This window comes from Epargyreus clarus, unplaced genomic scaffold (genome assembly GCF_041222505.1).
Source record: "Epargyreus clarus isolate Ecla_fem2 unplaced genomic scaffold, WU_Ecla_fem_2.2 ptg000031l, whole genome shotgun sequence".
NCBI classification, from domain to species: domain Eukaryota; kingdom Metazoa; phylum Arthropoda; class Insecta; order Lepidoptera; family Hesperiidae; genus Epargyreus; species Epargyreus clarus.
The window spans coordinates 9,561,392-9,582,911 of record NW_027332236.1 but is presented as its reverse complement, the minus strand read 5'-3'; the positions used below and the strand labels follow the sequence as shown (position 1 = coordinate 9,582,911).

At 36.3% G+C, this 21,520-nt stretch overlaps 1 protein-coding gene across 4 annotated transcripts in view; it reads left to right on the top strand.

The window, feature by feature from the left end:
- cher (filamin A protein cher) overlaps positions 1–21,520 on the top strand; it is a 96,488-nt gene that overhangs the window by 19,694 nt on the left and 55,274 nt on the right. Inside the window, exons 1-3 of one of the 4 annotated variants that reach the window (XM_073089805.1) lie at positions 14,506–14,652; positions 16,182–16,294; positions 16,816–16,866. In XM_073089805.1, coding sequence (XP_072945906.1) covers positions 14,630–14,652; positions 16,182–16,294; positions 16,816–16,866 — 187 coding nt within the window. In that variant the 5' untranslated portion in view covers positions 14,506–14,629. Of the gene's footprint in view, positions 1–14,505; positions 14,653–16,181; positions 16,295–16,815; positions 16,867–21,520 lie in introns of those variants that run through there. The other 3 variants (XM_073089807.1, XM_073089806.1, XM_073089808.1) reach the window with 3 other exon arrangements.

Genomic DNA, 21,520 nt, shown 5'->3' with positions numbered 1-21,520 from the left:
AGGCGTTGTAACTTATACCTTAGGGGTAGAAACGCATCTTTGGCGGACGTCAGGTAGGACTTTAATCTGATCCGGGGTTGATTACAGATGACCATAGGCGGTAGTAACTAATTAGTTTGTGTGGTCCCTGCTCAAGTGACCCCTGTCACACAAGGACATCTGTAATTAACCACAGATAGAATCTGTATCGTACCTGAAGTCGGCCGCAGATGTATTTCTGCCCTTGAGGACTAAGTTGGAAGAATAACCTCAGAACACAACTTATTAGGTAGAACGTCTCGTATAATTGTATGACATATAAAATTTTGCAACAAAAATTTGGAATAGCCAAAGTTCAATGTACAGTACATACCTACATTTATTTTCATTGTAACCTACATATTCCGTGACCCAAAATCCTTCCTTTTAACCTAAAGGACGAGTCCTTGAGTCAAGGTTGCCCTTATTTCCGGGGGTTACAAGGCTGTGGCCCTAAAATGCCCTTACCTCGATCGTGAACTGACACAAGGACATGACCTCGCTATGTAGGCCGTAACAACCTTGTACCGAAGGGCAGAGACAGGTATAAAGTAGGGCGACCTATCTGACTCCAGTGAAAAATATGTTTATGGATAGATTGTTTTAGGGGGATAGAGTTGCGGATATGGTATTCTTTTATATTATCCGATAGATTCGCATAGTTTAAATTACCGATATTACTTTTTTTGGAGACATAAGACTGAATAGAGAATTCAATGACATTATTTGTTAATAAACGCTCTTAGGTTCAATAATTTTAATATCGAATTCGTTTACGGTTTCGGATACATTCTTAAGATGCTAGAATTCTTTGTGTTGCAAGTTCGGTGGTACCACCGCCAAACATATTTCGGCCTAATAACAGCAATGTTAAACGTTGTTGTATTCTGGTTTGAAGTGTCTGGTAAGGTATACCTTTCTGAGACGTTCCAAACTAGTCCTCATGGGTAGCAACGGAGCTGTGGATGAACTCGGGTAGGAATATTCTTTTCATTTTATCTGGTGTTGATTACGTTCATGTGTGCTCGTTTGCTACCTACTTCTAAATTATAAAAAGATAGGCAATTTTTTATTATGGGTATCCGATAGTTTTGTTTACTTACGGATAACATTTTTGAAGTCTCTGATTACAATTAACTTACAAAAACGGTATCGTTCCGGTAATCTGTAGGTACTAAAAGATCTGTAAATGATAGATAAATAGGATTGTGTAGGAATATCTCGAAAGTAATCCCACAAATGCCGTTTCGCGCCAAGCGGTTGGCTGAGTTTCGATGACTCAGAACCTACCTACGTGACAGCGGACATGCTGCATTTAAATAATCTGTGCCTTAATGGTTTTGCGAGTCTGTGACGTGACATTCCTTCGCGCCAATCTTTCACAGATAACAAAGGGGTTTGACGTAACCGATTAAGCGCAGATAATAATTGGGATAATTAACTAATGACTTACCAAATTGAATCGCAACCGGGTATCTAATTGCGTATTGCGTTTGTCAATCACAATGGATCATAGACTCTCGGCGGCGTGCCAGCTCCATCCACCTGTCTGCCCCTATCAGCGCTGCCAGTGTTGCCAGATACGAAACTCATTTTTTAAACTTTCTGTTTTTAATTAAATTATATTTTGACGTCATAACATGTATTTCTAGCCCGGTTGGTAGCGGAATGCGGCTCGAAATTGTAATGTTTCTTCTATTTAAAACGTTTAGACGTGATCTGTCGCGTATCAAAAACATACATTTTTCTAGAAATTAATCACACTTTTATAACTATATTTTATTAAGATTTTCAACTATCTATTTTGACTATTTTATTTTATGCTCTTGTACTTGTACTTATGAAAAATACATGATTTCGGGTAAGTTGATTCTGATGATGTTTTTGAAGTAAAACGTAGCACATATGGCAAGATATTTGCCATGCAAGTTAATTCAAAATCGATTAAGTGTCTTTCGAAATAACTCGCATAATTTGTTTCAATGGATGGCTAAAAAAGGTCCTATTTCCTTCTCGCTCTCTCTCTATAATCATCATTCAGCATTACAGATTATATATAATATAATAATCTTTCCTGAAATTGTAAAGATACTTCGCCGCCTTGAAATTGAATGAAGCCACAAACGGCTTATTTTAGTAAGTTCTTTTTTCGAATCCTTGACAAATAAAAACATTTTTAGAGAAAATTTACGAATAAATAACTAATACCGCGTAATTTACATAATAAATAAAGAATTATTTCAAATATTTTAGGGACATTTTAGCACGGAGTCGTGGCAAAACTTTTTTACGCAACTATTTCAAATCTCAAAACTGGGTACATTTTCTTGTTCGGAGTGAGTAATCTTTACTAATCTATGACGAACAGATATCTATTATATTTTTTTAAGTTATTTTTTATATTTTGATTACACAGTAGCACATACGTACCTATATTATGTTTATCAAGTATTAATATATCAATTACTAATTATAAATATAACAACACTAACACGTGATAAGAAAGCTCAGGGGACGCTTAAAAGTGAAACTCGTGCCAAGCTTTCAGTAGGACTTTATTGCTGCAAAAATAGAATGTTATACCTACACATAACTGCATATTCAATTATTATGTGCAAGATATAAAACGAAGTGTCTTCTGTGGTATTTCCGGAGCACTTTGACAAGCTTTTAAAAAGTGCAAAAAGCTCTCCTTCAAAGTCGGCAATGCTGATAGTGACACCGCTGTTTTTCTTCTAATATAATATAAGAGTAGCAGACGAGCATGCAGTCCACCTGATGGTAAGAAGCTACTGCCGCCCATGGACATCTGTAATCAATCCCAGATAGGACTACATTCCTACCTGAGTTCGGCTACAGATGCGCCGCTACCCTTGAAAACTAAGCTAGAACGCCTCGGAAAAGTATGACTCCCTTACCACACCCAATAAATATACATATATTATATTAAACTTTTTATTACTCGTGGCACACTCTCTGTAAATACGACCACTGCCTTATAATTGCGTACATAATTGCAATACTTGTACAAGCGTACAATAGCGTTGTCATCAATTAATTATACGTCCACGACACTTGTTTCTTTTTAATCGTGACACCATAGTATATAAATTATCGGACACTTTCTAATAAAGTTATAGAGAGACTTATCAACGATTATTAACCAGAATACCAAGGAAATGACAAGATTTTTTTTGGAAAATAATGGCTGCAATTTTTTAAGAAGAAATGCTTTTTAGTCTCATTTGGTATTTTAATTTTAGCTTATTATGACTATTTAATGGTTTCTGCATAGTTTTTCTTATTTTTTATTAAGTTTTTTAGTTATTATGTTACGTTATTTTATAATTTAGGTCCACATAGATAATTTATAATAAAAAAATTAATTTAATCACAATAATTATTAACTACGTATAACTAGTTATTTTGGTTTAGCTGCATATTTCGTGAATATGTTATTTGTTAAATATATAATTCTTGGTAGGCGCAGCATTGGATAGATCGATTATTAATAAAGAAGGTTAATAAGTATCTAGCAAGCAACTATACGAAAAAACCAAAACCTGTGAATGCATTTCACAGTTATAAATAAATTCTTTGTGGCCGCGCCAAAGTGCACTTTTAAAATATGCACTTCGAATTTGTCTGACAGTGACTGATTTGACAGCGTTCGAATTCTGTGCTTTGCTGTCAGTTTTTGAAAAATGTCTGCTTTTTACCAAAAAATGCAGAGGTGAAAATCGGTCATGTCTTTCGTAATGGTTAAGGAATTTTCTTTAAATATATTTTTATTTTCATTCTGTTGGGACAATTATAAATACCATATTCTAACAATTGTATGCCCATGTGTCTGTTAAAAATCTAATTAACAGAAAGTGGTAACAGGATAAACAGTTTTTAAACTGCTACGTTTTGCAGTTTTTTATGTAATTTTAGTATCTTCGTTTCTTAAATATAACATAATCATTGAATTACCAAAGTGGGCAGAGCTTAGATAAACGACCATCGCCATTCATATCTTACTACGCTTTTGAAACCAGAACACATTTTTTAAAGTTGGTATAGCCATTTGTTTTGACCAGGATGTAGCGCCGCCACGCCTATATTTAGCATTTAGCCCGGTCAAATTAGACATAAAAATAGTGACTTAGCTTAGAGACTTAGCGATTAACCGTCGTAGAGTCAACTTACCCTGATGTAGCTCCGTTTTGGAGCGAAACACGTGTTGGTGGTGGTATGTATGGTGATTGGTGGTGTATATTTTTAATTTTTACATCTGCATGCATCCTTTGAGGGAGGGAGGGAGGGTGGTACATACTGCATGGTTTAAAATATATACCATCATACATATTTGTAGCGGATTGTTGCGAAGTAGTTTTAATCTTAACTTAATAGCATGGATTTCCGCAAAGTAACGCCTGATACAATTAACTATAAAAATAGTGGTCAAATAGCTAAAATTCCGGGAAAGCCAATTTTTTAGAGACCTTGGGCTTACCATTACAAATAAAGTGTCAAAAGTCCCCATCGATCCGAAGTGTGCGTCGGCAGTTATTCGAGGTCAAATGTCAAAATTTTAGGTTCTTTGAATTTTTCCCGAAAACGGTAAGTTTTATCGAAAAAGTACCTAGCACCAAGTTGTAGAAAATTCTCTACAAAATAGTCCTTATATATTTTTTTCTCTAAAACCTATCATTATTCAGATATTGCGCTTGTAAGAATTACGAGTACGTTTTACACGATATGCACATATTTCCACACCACCTGTGAAATAGGATACGTCGGATCGATGGGGACCTTTGACACTTTATTCGTAATGGTAAACCCAAGGTCTCTACGAAAATTTTTCTTTCCCGGAATTTTTGCTATTTCAATTGTCTAACTTGACCGGACTAATGAGGCAGTTATGAAGCGATCATCTAGGCCCTCCGATGGCAACGCAATTGTGATCGGTTTCACGTAGAACTCCCGTTCTAAGGATATAGAGGTTTTTATATAATTTTCATTTGCGGCAGAGAAGGTTAACCATTAGGCAAATGCTCAACATCTGAATGCTCATTAGCTTTTTTTTATAGTTTAACCTAACGATTAGGCAGATGTGCTACCTGATGGAAAGCAGTCAACGCCGCCTATGGACATTTGCAACACCAGAGGAGTCGCCAATGCAACGCCGGCTTTGTATAAGAGCTCTTTTTGCACCTTTTTTGAAGAGCCCCATGTCATAGCGCTCCGGGAATACCTCAGGAGGAAGCTCTTCAATCTTAAATCAAAATAACCTGACTTCAATTAGTAACATAGTATCATAAAGCTTATGTGAAAGCCGCTAGAAAACATATTGTAAATAAAATAAAAGAACATAGAATGGGATTGTCCGAAAACAATAAATCGGTTGTGCGTTCCACATTAATGCGCACGTCGACGTAGAAAAACGACTATAACCAATCAATCCGGGTTTGTTTGCTTGCAAATGCTCATGCGACCATCACTTATGTCTCTGTACGTCTGTTTGTCATTTGTTAGTTATAACTCATAGTGTATTTATTTGAATGATACGTTACGTCTCAATGAATTATAGAAATAGTGTGAATGATTCAGAAATATGATTTAAATGGAATAGAATGGTGAAGTTGTGTAAGGACTCCCAGGACAAGTTCCCAGGGGCAGCAACCAGACGACCTAAGGTAGGGATCTAATCTTATCGGGGGTTGTAACAGATTTCCATGGGCGGCAGTAGCCACTTACCATAACGTGGATTGCATGCTCGTCTGCAACTCCTATATTATAAAAAATATAGAGTTTGTCACTGATGTCCATGTTAGGGTTCTGTACCCAAAATGTAAAAACGGAGCCCGGCCCCGATGTCTATCCGTCTGTCTGTACACATATTTTGAACTGTAATAGGTAGACACATGTTTTTTTTTTAATTTCGTTGGGTCTTTATTTAACTCCATAACATGGATGGACTATTATATACTCTACTTCATATACAGGGTGAATTTTTAAAACGGGCCTTCAGGGCCAAATCCGAAACTATAAGGATTATCGAAAAATGCTGAAAGGAGTTACGAGGCCGATTTTGATAAAAACTAAAACTGCATCATTAGTTTTGTAAAATATTTTTTTCCTTAGCCGGGAATCGAACGAGTTCATTTTGAAAAAAAATACACCTCTATATTATTTCACTATCTGATAGTGTCGCTTATAAGGATCAAATTTTGGGAAGTAATGTTATGTGAGAAATTAAAGGAAAAGGAAAATTTTGAAGAAAATACCCGTTTTAAAAATTCACCCTGTATATGAAATAGCTGTATAAAGAGCTACTATTATTAATCCAAGTACATGAATTCATCCACGTACATAAACAGTTCTAGTGAGCATTCCGCGCCGACATTAATAGTTTGAATGTGACATAAACCACAGTTATTGCGACTAGCTTCATATTTATGATACTAGTCATCTGATTGTATCATCCCTTGGTTTGTAATTAGCTCTATGATTTCCTAGGAATATTCTAAAAATGCAGTGATAGCCTAGTGGTTAAGAAATGCGGCCTCCTAATCGAGGGGTCCGAGGTTCAAATCCCAGACACGCACCCCTGATTTTTCAAATGTACGGATTAGAAATTAATTATCACTTGCTTAAACGGTGAAGGAAAACATTGAGAGAGAATCTGCATAGCACTCGGCTATTAAAAAAAAACTGTTTTCAAAGGTATGTGAAGTCTACCAATTCGCACTTGGCCAGCGCCGTGGACTATGGCCTTCTTTTTTTTTTTGTTCACGAGGAAGGTTTCCTTCAAAAGGTACCCGGCGCCGTGGGAGCGACGCAAGGTTATGTGGGATTTTTACCGCAATAAAACCGCTCCGGTGGCCGTCCTCAGCGCTGCGCTCTTACCGCGTTGCCCCGTCGGGCTCTGCCCAGGTGAGCTTGACGCTCGCCACACCATCTGGTGCGAACGACGGTACAACCCCGGAAGCCCCCTTTTAGTCGCCTCTCACGACAGGCAGCGGATACCGTAGCCCTATTCTTGTCCCGAAACTCCAGGTACAATCCTTCTCATTCTGAAAGGAGACCCGTGCTCAGCTGTGGGACAATAATGGGTTGATGATGATGGTGATTCTAAAGGTGTGAAAACTAGTTTGAAAGGTAGAAACAGTATAGTTCGGTCGGGAGGTCTTGCCATTGTTATTTTTAGTGTGAAGTAGTTTTAAGGAAGGGTGTGGACGCCGGCTGACTTATTGAAGGCGATCATCTTAGTTCTTTAGGGGTGGTAACGCCAAGAGTGGGAGCTCGAACCGCCCGGCCAACAGCCCCGGGAATGACGGCGGTATACGTATACGGTCGCATACCGTCGTACGCACCAGACGATGTGGCGACCATCAAGCTCACCTGGGCGGAGCCCGACGGGGCAACGCGCTAAGAGGACCCCAGTTGCGTTCCTTTGGAGATCTCGGAGTCCTCTACGCAGCGCCGAGGACGGCCACCGGGGGGGTTTTAGTGCAGTAAGAGTCTCACATAACCCTGTGTCGCTATCGGGTACCTTTTGAAGGATCGCGTCTACGATCGGCTTCAGGCACAATCCCTATTCGATATGGAGTATTGGGTGCTACTCTGTACGTACCTATATTCATCTTAGACTTCAAGAGTGGTATCATATCTGTGATCGACTTCAGATACAAAATTGTTCAATGTTGGTTATATAACCTTGGGCGGCAGTGACCACTTAATAACAAAACTACAAGTCGTATTTGTCGACGATATCCCAATACCGCACTTTATTAATAAACTGAACGAAACGACTTTAAGGGCTCGAACACAAAACTGCGATGCGACGCGATGCGAATTCGCAACGCAGAAAATTGCGATGCGAATTGCTGCGATGCGATATCGTGCGGCGTAGCGTCTCTCAGGGTGACCAACAACAACAACCACTGTGCGATGCGAATCAATTCGCAAGTTCTTGCGATGCGTCGAGGGAGCTCGCAGATTTTTGCGATGCGACGTCGCATCGCAGTTTTGTGTACGAACCCTATTATGAGAATCACTTTTATTCACTTTTATTTACAATTCGAGCAGAGTAACGGCTTACACGACTGATTAAATGCGAATGTACCACGCTCTACCAGCGCGTGGACTTAAATACTACTCGAGTGACAAACAGCATAAGAACTACCTCACATCACTTGTTTTGTTATAACAAGTGACGTGATTCACAATAAATTTAACTGTTAATAAAATAACATTATATTGAAAATATTGTTTTAAAAATACGAGAATAAGTATTTTAATATTATTATAATTTACATAATTTATTTGGTATGACTAACAAAGTGTTTTGAAGTACTACCGGAAATCGTCCATATTTTAATCTAAATATTAATTCCACATTGACAATCAAAATTGACATAATAAAAATTAATATTATAATGAATTTTATGTTACTCCAAATAATTTATCTAACACAAATTATATTTGTTTTAATAAACAAGCGCGTTACAACACGCAAACATTCCTTACAAGTTTTCATAAATCGCCAAAAGAGGGCGCTACTAGTAGGATGCAAATTAAACTAAGTTTTGTTTATAAAACAATAAAATTGGAGTCATAATAATCTAATTGATTTTTACTTTGAAGGTTTGCAACAATATGAATTATTAAAAATAAATTACAAAATCAATGTTTTAAAATCAGTCGAAAGAGTCAGTGCAATGTCTAAGAGACATTGAGGTTAGATCAATAACAGTATTGTAATTACGAATAATAAACATTAAATATTATAATATAAACGTAAGATACTGATTTGCGCCCATATATTCTATTTTATTTATGAAAATAGTACATAAAAAAATAAAAACCGAAATAAATATCACGATGCTAATGTGACTCGGAGATAGACTAACGTCTGTTATTAATAAGCAAACTATCTAGTATTTTCCTACCGAAGATCGAATTCACAATGTCTAACAGGCAGCAATAATCAAATATCGATGTTTGCTGAAACATACGGTATAGTCCGCGCCAAACTGTTAGTCCGCTTTGTTACGAGCAGGTGTAGTCATACAATTTGATATGGCGACGCGATTCATCTCTATATTCAGAGGACTAGCAGTTTTACGCGGACTATATTTCGATTATTAGAAACCTGCGTTATTTCTTAATCTGTTTGATTTAAAATTAAAGTTAGATATTACATAATACGAAAGTTAAACCAAATAATATTCCAGTGTTATTACTTAAGCTTTTGTTATGTTATGACGTACGAATATAATATTAATTACTGTGTAGAATAGTAAAGATTTACGATCTGCGAACCGCATTTCCGTCTGAACGCTGTGTGTGCTATTTTCTAACCTTCCAGGATGTTAGTCGCCAAAAATATAACAAACTAGCTGAGCCCCGCTGTTTTACCCGCGTTAAAAAGTAATTCGAACGCAGGTGAAATCGCGGGGCACAGCTAGTTCTAAACTATAAGTAGCCAAGTTACTCCTTATTACATCAGCTGACAATAAAAGTCCCGTCAAAATCGGTCCAGCCATTTCAGAGATTAGCCAGAACAAACAGACAGACATACTAAAATTGTAAAATGTTATTTTGGGGTACGTACCGTATGGATATTCATATGCATGTAGTAAAAAACGGTTATTTCAATATTAAAAACAGACATTCCAATTTGATTTATATGTATAGATTTACTCTATAATAGTAGTAGTGATAGCTTAGTGGTTAGAAACGGCATCTTTATCGAGGGTCCGAGGTTCGAATCGCAAACACAATTTTGAAGGTGGTAGAACCCTCTGAGGTTCGACTCCGGCGGCACCTCCGCCACACCTATATCTGTCTCATAACAGCAGTGTTTATCGCTGTTGTGTTCTGGTTTGAAGGGTGTGGTAAGGGAGACATACTTCTCCGAGGCTTTCCAGCTTAGTCCTCAGGGGTAGCGGCGCATCTGTGGACGACATTAGGTAGGAATATCTTATACTATCTGGGGTTGATTACAGATGTCCCTGAGCGGCAGTATCCTCTTACCATCAGGTGGACTGCATGCTCGGCTGCTATAGCTATATTATAAAAAAAATAATAAAATACTTAATGATGAAAGTATTAACTAATTGTCCAACATAATACCCCGACGAGTGAACACTTTAGTGGTATTAAGCTGTCAAAAGCATTATTAGTATTGGCAGCCATTTTGGCATCAAACATTATGGTATTAGATAGAGTTATCTCTGGATTCGTGTCAGCTACAATGTAGAGATCGGTTTGAATCTATTAAATTTAATAGCTGTCTACTGTTGGTGCATAATGATTTAGGTTGTATAAAAATATTAGTTCGGCTCCTGTCTAGTGTCCACTGCAGCCTCTAGGTATCCTAACTAATATTGTTAATGCGAATGGGAGTTTGTTTGTTTGCTATTTTTTTTATAATATAGGAGTAGCAGACGAGCATGCAGTCCACCTGATGGTAAGTGGCTACTGCCTATAGACATCTGTAATCAACCCCAGATAGGATTAGATTTCTTCCTGAGGCCGGTTACAGATGCGCCGCTACCCCTGAGGACTAAGCTGGAACACTTCGGAAAAGTCTGTTTCTCTTACCACACCCTTTAAAACGGAACACAGCAGCGCCTAACATTGTTGTTATTAGGTATAAAATAGGTGTGGCGGTGGTGCCGCCGGAGTTGAACCACAATGGGTTCTACCACCTTCAAAAGCTTGCTTGCTACACATTCATGTCTTAACAAACTTTAATGTCTTAATCAATTGCCATGAAATTTTGTCACGTTGTTAGGGGTTCAGAAAGAGAGATAGGGTATCTTCTATCCCGAAAAAAGAAACGTTCCCGATCTTATTTTACAAGCTTTTACAAGTGTCTACAACTGTCCCCCCACTAGGTACAGGCCAGGGACGCACCGCCACTGCCCCCCTAGTACGCCAGTGTCTGAGTCTGCAATTGTACTGTGTTACAATTTTCCTAAATAAAGTATTTTCTTCTTATATTATCTTCTTATTTCTTATATTATCTTATTCTTATTCTTATTCTTATATTATCTTCCTTTTCTTAATCAGACCCAAATAAAAATGTAGCCCTTTTTCAAATTTTCTATAGGTAAGTTGGTCCTACATAGGCCAGAGTTATAACGTCTTGTAAGCACCTTTTCACACGGTCGCCAACCATAGACGGCGACAACCGACGACGATATAATTTTGCGCTTTTATTAACTCTCGGTTGCTCGTGTGAAACCTCCCTAGCACTGTAATAAGAAACAGAAGTGGCGGTGGTATCTTCAATCAATCCACGATACCACCTTTAATACTTACTCATAGCAACGGGTAATGGTTGAGAGCATCTTAAAAGCGCAGGTTAGTATAATTTACAACTCCCGTTTGAGATATCCAATGGCTTAACTAATAAATCTGTCTACAGTACCAGACAGGAAGATAGGGTATTCAACTGAAACTAAAAATATATAACTTCTTTACTGCTTACTTACGAGTACTTTTAGTGTAGAGTCGTAGACAAGTAAAGAAATAGACATCTATTTCTGCATCATAACAGCAGTGTTAAGCGCTGTTTGAAATGTGTGGTAAGGGAGACATAATTTTCCGAGGCGTTCCAGCTTAGTTCTCAGGCGTAGCGGCGAATTTGTGTTCTGGGTCTGGATGTTTGTGCGTTTGTGTATGGATGTGTCCATGGCACTCACGACACAGTGAATCATAGTATGAAGTTGTAAGTGTAATAAACGTTGTGTAAAGTGTCTTTTTGGCAGTCAATAAATTACATGGATTGATTATAATAAAATTATAGTATGTTTGTCTCATAACAGCAGCGTTTAGCGCTGCTCTGTTCTGCGTTGAAGGGTGTGATAAGGGAGATATACTTTTCCGAAGCGTTCCAGCTTAGTCCTCAGGGGTAGCGGCACATCCGTGACCGACCTCCGGTAGAAATATCCAATCCTATCTGGGGTTCATTACAGATGTCCATCATGGGCGGCAGTAGGCACTTACAATCAGGCGGATTGCATACTCGTCTGCTACTCTATATTATAAAAAAACCTGATCCAACACATTTGTTGGTGTAACATCGATTAATAGTGGATGGATTAAAATGTATTTGGGTTATGTCCAAAATGTCAAATGTTACAAAAGAAAAAAGTGACTAATCTGTTCTACTTTGATTTGTTCAAGTATGCAAGAATGGTTTTAATTCTTAACATATTTGAGTATTTGTATTGTTTCTATCGTACAAATAAATCAAAACTCTTGAATACCGTTTTTTTTTTAACTTCAAAAGCTATTAAAGAAAATGCTTCTAGCAGCTTTAGAACAATAATTAATTAAAACCATTTGTCTAAGCCAATCGGTTTGAAATTTAGGCAAAAATGCTGACTTGTTATTGTTATTTCGTATTCTCAGGCAATAAGCTTCTAGTACTACTAGCAGTGGCGTAAGTATAGGATGGCAGGACTGGCTAAATGCCACGGGCCCCTGGTCTTACGGGGGCCCCGGCCTTGCAGCTGCAAGTTCAAAAGTGACAATTAAAATTTTGAAATGTGTCTAAATCATCGAAAAATAAATTCGCTTTAAGTGTTTATAGCACAGACCTGTATTTGTAGATACAGGTCCGTGATTAATAGGTATATGCATGAAAAAAAGGTCGCCAGTATCCTTAGTATTACTTTTTACGTTTTTACAAAATGACTGTTTTTGTATTTGTTTATGTCCGTACATTTCTAATCACCGCCTCTAGCGGACTGTATCAGAACTGATTGGAAATATATGGGAAATATGTAAACAAATACAAAAACAGTCATTTGTGTAAAAACGCGAACATTCATACTAAGGGACAGGACCAACTATCAGTAAACGTGTTCGTATCGTATATTTACGCCAGTATCTATTAGCAGTCTATTTTGTTCTATCGTCTATGTTTAAACCGCGTGCATTGACGCAAAGCGTAATTTTACGGCCGATTTCCGAAGACGTGTTAAGAATTTGTTTTGTTGTGGTTTTCTTTAGGTTTTAGATATATACGATCGGGTATAAATCAAGAGTTTACTGACGTTTATTTAAAATCAAAGGAGCATATATGCGTTTTATATTATACTAGCTGACCCGGCAAACGTTGTGTTGCCATAAAAAGAAATGTTATGGGTGAACAACCCTTATCACTTTGGGGTATGAAAATAGATAGTAGTCGATTCTCAGACCTACAACAATATGCATAAAAAAATGGTAAAAATCTTTAAATCCGTTTCAGAGGAGTACGGTTACTAACATTGTGACACGAGAATTTTATATATAAGATTACATGGCAGTGTTAAGGTCGTCGGAGGCCCAGGGAGAAAAGTTGGCGACCTTTTTTTTTAGATCATAACACATTACGTACACATATTTTTTAGTAAGGGAGAAACCTTACCGACTAGAAAGTCGGTACGGTTATTTAGTAAGGATTACTAACTGTGTTTGGGTGTCACAGGACCGCGCGTCAGAGACGGACCGTCCCTTCTGACTTCCCAGTTATTCCGCTAGAGTTACATAGTCGTTGTTCTCGCCAAGAAATAAATTGAAGCTCCTCGTTTAGCTATGAGAGGTAACATACGAACGATAGTAAGCGACAACTGTATATAAGGCAACTGTCGCCGCTTGCCCTCAGCGACTGAGGAAGGACTGGCCACAGTCGCCGGTGGCCGGTAGGAATCGCTATAGACCTTTATAGTTGGTTCCTTGTGTTAAATAGGTTTGAAGATAGTAGAACCCTCTGCGGTTTCACTCTAGCGCCACCACCACAAGTACCGTTATTTTTTGTTCACGAGGGGGAAACCTTCAAAAGGTACCCGATGCTGTGGGAGCGACACAGGGTTATGTGGGACTCTTACCGTACTAAAACCCTCAGCGCTGCGTAGAGGACTCCGGGATCTCCAAAGTACGCAACCGAAGTACCACCACAAGTACCTAAAAGCCGTAGTTTCGTTCAATTTTCAGTAATTTCTAACTACGGTCCATTTATGATGGATTTGCCAAAAATGATCATTAAAGATTAGTAAACGAGTATTCAATCCTACATGCCTACACGGTATTTAAATTTAGTTTACTCCGTCTTAAAAAATATTTTACAGTAGATCATGAAAAGTTCTGTTATTTAAGAAATTTATAAAAAAGTAATTTTCACACGTTTAACTTAATTACAATGTGACTTTGTGTTTAAGAATTTATAAAATCATATTTACTTTATATGTATCTATGTTTCTAAAATTTTAAGATCTAAATAGTGCCTAGCGCCATCTAGTAACAGTTAGTGGGTAATACTTTATTACCCAGCGCCATCTAGTTGTGAGTAGCAGTACTAAAAAAACAAAGATCAATAATGTAGACAGCGCCATCTGTGATCATACCAACATACCTTGTACTTCGACTCAAACCTCGCTGAAACTGAAACCTGAATGCGCGAGCGCAGAACCGCCTCAGTTATTTACGTTGCAGCAACAACGTGAACTTGGCGGACCAAAATAGTCCAGTTTGACATATGTATGGAGGAAACATGTAGTTTTTATTTTGAATGTCGTCGTTTGGCGATTATTATTTCATGATCTTATTAAACGTGCAACTGTAGATGAAATTCAATATGGATCCCGGGTAAATATAAGTTGTTAAAGTTTTGTAAGCTTGCTATTCATTGTTTTGTAAAATACGAATGATCTGCGTATGTTTTGGTATGGCATAACCTCTTAGATTTCTGTTTTGGCTTTAATTGACATTTCTGTATGAAAAGACCTTTGTGGCCTTTCTTTTTTAATTATTCACACTTATTTACACTTATTCCTGATATTATGGTCTTTGGATAATGTTTTAGTGCGTAAAAAAGTTATTGTTTTCATACTAACTTATTAAAAAACTTGGCAATGAATTAATTGATGATAGATATATTTAATATCTTTGTCTATTATGAAGATACCATTCTTGGTGTGAAAATTACGTCGTTACAAAATTTATGATACAAATATATCGGCTTCCAATATTTAATATTACGCTTATGGAGAATATAATTAAATTTAAAATAACAATTTAGGGATTAGAAATCTTTTTTTATTAAACAGTTTTGTATGAATTATATTAATGTAATTAAATCTTAAAAGGAAACAGAACATTTTTCTCCTTCATTGGGATTATCATCAAATTAAAAATCCCTGCTATTATTATTGAAGTGAAAATATTCGTAATATTTTATATTTTTTTAAAATCCTATAAATATTATAATCGGTAATATTCAATAGACACTAATTAATTTGAAATGTTACAATATACTAGGGATATTTTTAACGTTCAAATAAGAATAAACACAGATTCCTTACTGATGAAACATTTATGAATACATTTTTTCATCCTTTCTTTCTTGTGACCTTTCATGTGTTTTTTTTAGCTTTTTGTATATCAGAACGTATCTTAAATTAGGGTTTTTTTTATCACACAGTAGATTATGGCAGTTCTGTTCTAATTTTGCACATTTAATTGTTCTTAGAATTACTATTAACCTTTTGGCAAGGCATCAGTATTATCTTTAATAGTATAATTTTCGATTTATTGTTTTATATAATTATATACTATAATATCTGTATTAGCTACGTCAATTATCTGTAATTGTGGAACATTCCTTACTGGTTACGATACCAACTTTCCTTCTTTAATTATATTTATAATACTACCAATATTGTAAAATGTCCATTAAAAATATCTTACCGGAAAACAGCTTATATGTAAAAAACAAAAAACGGATTTCAATTTACAAAATAATAAATAATTTTTCACCTTTTCACTTGATGTTAAGTAGTTACAACAACCTATGGACTTAATAATTAATTAATGGAAGTAATTAAGTAGGTACAGCGAACATTTTTTTATGAAGCAGATATAAATACATCAGTGATTTACCCTTTTTTACCTTTTACCACGTAACTTATTTTATTGATTACCAACACATTGTACATTACGTACACGAAATAGATTGACAAAGCGTAATTGGGAATAGAGTGTAATAGAGAAAACAGGTAAGAGTCAATACAATTACAAAAAGTGGCGCACTAAGTCCCCCTTAGTCCGCTAGAACCTGTGTACTAAAGAAAGAAGCGAGAAGGATAAAAATTAATCATAACATTTCCATGTTACAGAGGCAGTGGCAGGAGGCTGGGTGATCAGCGGGACCCCTGCTGGTACATCGACTCGGCCTACGCTTCATCCCTCAAAGTCTCCCTCAGGCTACCCACACGACAGTTCCTAGAAGGTAAGCTGATAACAGACTAACAGATAAGATACTATATATTCGAAATATTTAAATCTGATTTAATAAAAAAACGATTAATTTTGCAGTTTACATACGAAATATCTTTCGATATTTCTTAAGTTATTCAAAAAAGAAGTAATAAGATTACAACAAATATCGCTTATTGGCTGAATAAAACAACACACATATTTAAAAAAAGAAGTTGACTGACAGACAAGATACTATAAGTTCGAAATATTTAAATCTGATTAACTAAAAAAATATTTTGTAGTTTACATATCGAAATATCTTTTGATATTACTTAAATTATAAAAAAAAGAAGTTATAAGATTACAACTTAGTTATTGGCTGAATAAAATAACAGACATATTTAAAAAATAAGTTATGAGATTACATTTTATTATTTTACATATTGGTTGAAAAAAGGAATGTGAAGTAAATTCGTTGTTTTAAGAGAAAACTCATGTGATACCACTTTTATCCGCATGATATAAAAATAGTGATACTAGTGGATTTTACAGATTTTTATGAGCCACGGATTCGTCAGAGCAATCTAACAAGATTCGTCATGGGTATGTTGAGTTTACCCCCAGACCCTGTGAATAGTATCAAAGATTACAGGACATTTCTTTGATACTTAATATCTTAATTCCTTTGTTTAATTAAGATTACAAATATACATATTTAAACTAATTCATTTGTAACTAAATCAATTCATCTACACTTGTAAATAACTGTTTTTTTGTCCGTCATACATTATGTGTAACAGCGCCATCTTGTGGCGTGTGTCTAAATCAAATGGAATCATGGTCGTTCATACGACTTGTTCACGATTTATTTGGTCTACTTGACGATAGATGGCGCTGTCTGTAAAATGGTTTGAAATGGATACTGTCGACATGTTTAATGCTGATACCTTGCACATTAATTCATTTTTTTATTATTTTGTCACTTATTGCAGGTGCAATACTTTATTTGAGAACTTATTTACTTTTATTTAGTTTGTATATATTACATGTACTTTTTAAGTATTGTGGGGTTCTTTGTACTGTTCTTCCGTCTTACGGTCCATACATTTTTGTATGTGATTTTAACGCTTCGAAAGCAATTCCTTCATAATTTAAATATAAAAACAGGGCAATAAAGAAAAAAATCCTCGAAAAATAAATGTATACTACTGAAATTAATAAACTACTTAAAATTAAAAACCTTTCAAAATATTTTAATATAAATATTATTGGGTTTACATTCAACAATTCAAAAATTATTGCCGCCTTTGGCTCTTTACCAAATAATTCTTTTTTACATAAAAAAACATGTTATAAATATTAGGCAACATTAGTTATTTTAAGTTATTTTTGATAAGCTCCCAAAGCTCAACTAACGCCAAGAATTAGTTTGGGAGATTCCACTATTTATAATAATACTAAATCACGGACGAGCTTTGAAATATAGGTGTATTGCAAAAGATAACTCATTACACGCAAAGGTGGCCATTTTTTAGGGTTCCGTACCCAAAGGGTAAAAACGGAACCTAAGCCTCCGCTGTCTGTCCGTCTGTCATAGGGCTCTATCCTTGGCCGTAATTGTAATTTTTATAACACATATCCACACGCCTAAACTGGGGTTAAAATTACATGTTTAAAAGTAATTTTGATTATGGCTAGCGTCGAACTTATCACTTTTAGGGTTGACGGATGAAATTTTTGTATAAGTAAGATAATATCTAAATATATATAACTCAAAGGTGACTGACTGACATAGTGATCTATCAACGCACAGCCCAAACCACTGGACGGATCGGGCTGAAATTTGGCATGCAGGTAGATGTTATGACGTAGGCATCCGCTAAGAAAGGATTTTGATAAATTCTACCCCCGAGGGGATAAAATAGGGGATGAAAGTTTATATAAATCTTCTTAGTTAATAATATTACTTCTAGTATAAGTAAACCTACAGGGACACTGATACACAAATTGTCAATATTTTTTCTTAAACTTCGTAGCAAAATCTAATTTTAACTGGTGGAAGGTCCGGAATATTTTGGGAGATTTTTCTTTATTTATATTTTTCATTACCATTATCAATATATCTTCAATACTACTATATATTTAGTATTTAGCAAGAGGCAGTGATTTGGACTCATTGTTTTATCTTTAAATTTTACATTATCTTAAAACTTTTTTATGTTTATCTTATATATAAAATTCTCGTGTCACAATGTTAGTTACCGTACTCATACGAAACGGCTTTACCAATTTTCACCAAATTTTATATGCATATTCAGTAGCTCTGAAAATCGGCTACTATCTATTTTTCATACCCCTAAGTGATAAGGGTTGTTCAACCTTAACATTTTATTTATTTATATGGCAACACAACCGCCGGGTCAGCTAGTATTTTATAATATATTTAACATTGATTTAAATTTAATAAAAAATCTTATTTGGCTGGATTGAATGAAAAATCTCAAATATGTTGGTCTCTGTCTCATTATTTGTAGTTATTTACGTACCTTCGTACATTAGGATCTCGATGACGCAAGTATATTATGTTAATGGAGACAGGTGGTACAATGTTAAAACGGTGGAAATATTTCACCGGTGAACTGTCTTGTGTACCAATTAGCCTTATTGGTCTAGATGTACCTAGGGATGTCGGCTTAGGTCGATTAATTGAATAATTTTTAGACCAAAAATATCTATTTTAAAAAGATATGCTTCATTAGCTATCCTTTTTTTTGTTTACGAGGGGGAAACTTTCAAACGACTCTTCAGATGACGACGTGGGAGCGACGCCGGGTTATGTGGGATTTTTACCGTACTAAAACCCCCCGGCCGTTCCCAACGCTTGTTGGAGAACTCCGGGATCTCCGAGGGAACACAACCGGAGTCCTCCAAGCGCGATGCCCCTCCTTTGGCTCCTCTCACACCATCTGGTGTTTACGACGGTATGCGACCACACATACCGTCGTCCTTCCCGGGGTTGCTTGCTGGACGGTTCGAGCTCCCACTCTTGCTACCCGTAACCCCGGAAGCCCCCTTTTAGTCGCCTCCTACTACAAGCAGGGGATACCGTAGCCCTATTCTATTCCCGAGACTACAGGGACATCATTAGCTAACCTTGGCTAACTTGGTGTTGAATTTTTTTTTATGTAATTTACGGAGTTTCTTTAATGAATCGAAATTAAGCAATGACTCGATAAATTAGCTATAATAAGTGATTTTATTTTAGATATCTGAAAATCAATATTCAATTTTTGTAGTGTAATTGCAATATAGAAAATTTGGAGCTTACAGAGCTGGGGGCAGAAAAGCGAGTGATCATTTTTGTCGCTATCGGAATCGAACCTCTAGTCCTCGATATAATCTTTGCATTTCGATTGGAATCGATGTTAAAATGTTTTCCTCAATCGATCATTTTCGATCGATTCGGTTGTTGGTTCGAGTCGATTATAATGTTAAACTTTATCGATAAGAGTCGATTGGAAGGTGGTAGAACCTTTTGTGGTTCGACTCCGGCGGCACCACCGCCACACCTATTTCTTCCTAATAACGGCAGTGTTAGACGCTGCTGTGTTCCGGTTTGAAGGGTGTGCTAAGGGAGATAGACATTTCCGAGGCGTTCCAGCTTAGTCCTCAGGGGTAGCGGCGCATCTGTGGTCGACCTCAGGTGGGAATATCTAATCCTATCTGGGGTTGATTATCCTGATCCAGGAGCGGCAGTAGCCACTTACCATCAGGTGGACTGCATGCTCGTCTGCTACTCCTATATTATATAAAAAAAAATTGTCGCTATCGGAATCGATCCTCTAGTCCTCGATATAATCTTTGCATTTCGATTGGAATCGATTTCAAAATGTTTTCATCAATCGATCCTTTTCGATCGTTTTGTTTATTGGTTCGAATCGATTATAAAGTTAAACTTTATCGATAAGTCGCCATCCCTATCTACGTGTAGAGGACAGGTGTAACTGAGTGATGAAGTAAATTATTTACCTAACATTAAATACGTAAAATACGGTTTGTGGCGCATTCAGACAAATTATCGATTTTGTAACGATGTAGCCAACAGGATGTTGTGATGTAAAAATATACAGAATTCGCGTCATAGTTACGTGGAGTGTAAAAACAACTGCGACAAAAAGTTGCGACTGAAAAGTCGCAATTTTGTATTAGATGATCCGAATTAGGGACAACCTTCACCCATCCGCATAATGTATGATTGGTAGGTACCTATTTTATGTGAAAGTTAGCATATTAAAGAATATATATTATATCGCCAGTTGGCTTAAAACATCCTAGACAGCTAGACAATAATTAATAATTGTTTGAGAAAATGTATGAAAAAAATTAAAAGGAGCGTTTTCCTTCTTATGTATTTAGTCCTTCTTTTGTATTAAATCATTGCTTCTCACAGATTGATTCTTAGAAGCTTAATAATGTAGGATGTGTTTTTTAAATGACTATTTTATTTTTTTCATAAAAATATACCTACTTTTGTAACGTTATTTGATAGGATCGATGACAATGATCAAATCCTGCGAAGTAACTCATTAAGCTTTATAAACCAGTTAAATATATTTACGTACACATATCTTTCCTGCGCATTATTTCCATCAGACCAAATATTAAACCCAAGTCGCGTCCGAAAGTTCTACTAAAACTAATCTTCGCGAAATAACCGCGATACTCAAGAATATCGTCGAAATGTAACCGGTTAGAACGCCGTCAGACTCGCTCGTTTTTAAAATAATATCTCTAGTTTATGAGCGAAGGAAGTGTATGAAATGGTGTGCAGTGGCCGGATTGTACGATAATATTTATTCGCCGCTTCTAAACTGGAGCATGGGAGGTTAAGCTTAATGCACGTGTAAGATATATATATTGAGATTTATAATAATTGTTCAATGTTCAAGTGCGAGTTGTATTGGCCCGCGAAGGGTTCCTTATCACCAAATATTGCATTTATTTTGTATTTGTCATGGCAGTCATAGAAGTATGTGTGTTTTGAAATTTTGAAGTGTTTAACTATTACGGTTCTATATATAAAGCTAAAGATGTCCAAGAGCAGCGGTTTCTTGTATGCGGATGTATGTATATTTACTTTAAATATTTCTTGGTATAGCGTAGTAACTTCAAGTTTAAGAGATAGAGAACTGTGACAGACGGAGGGACTGACCGACGGACAGAAAGTGCAGGTCTAGTAATAAGTTTCCGTCTTAGC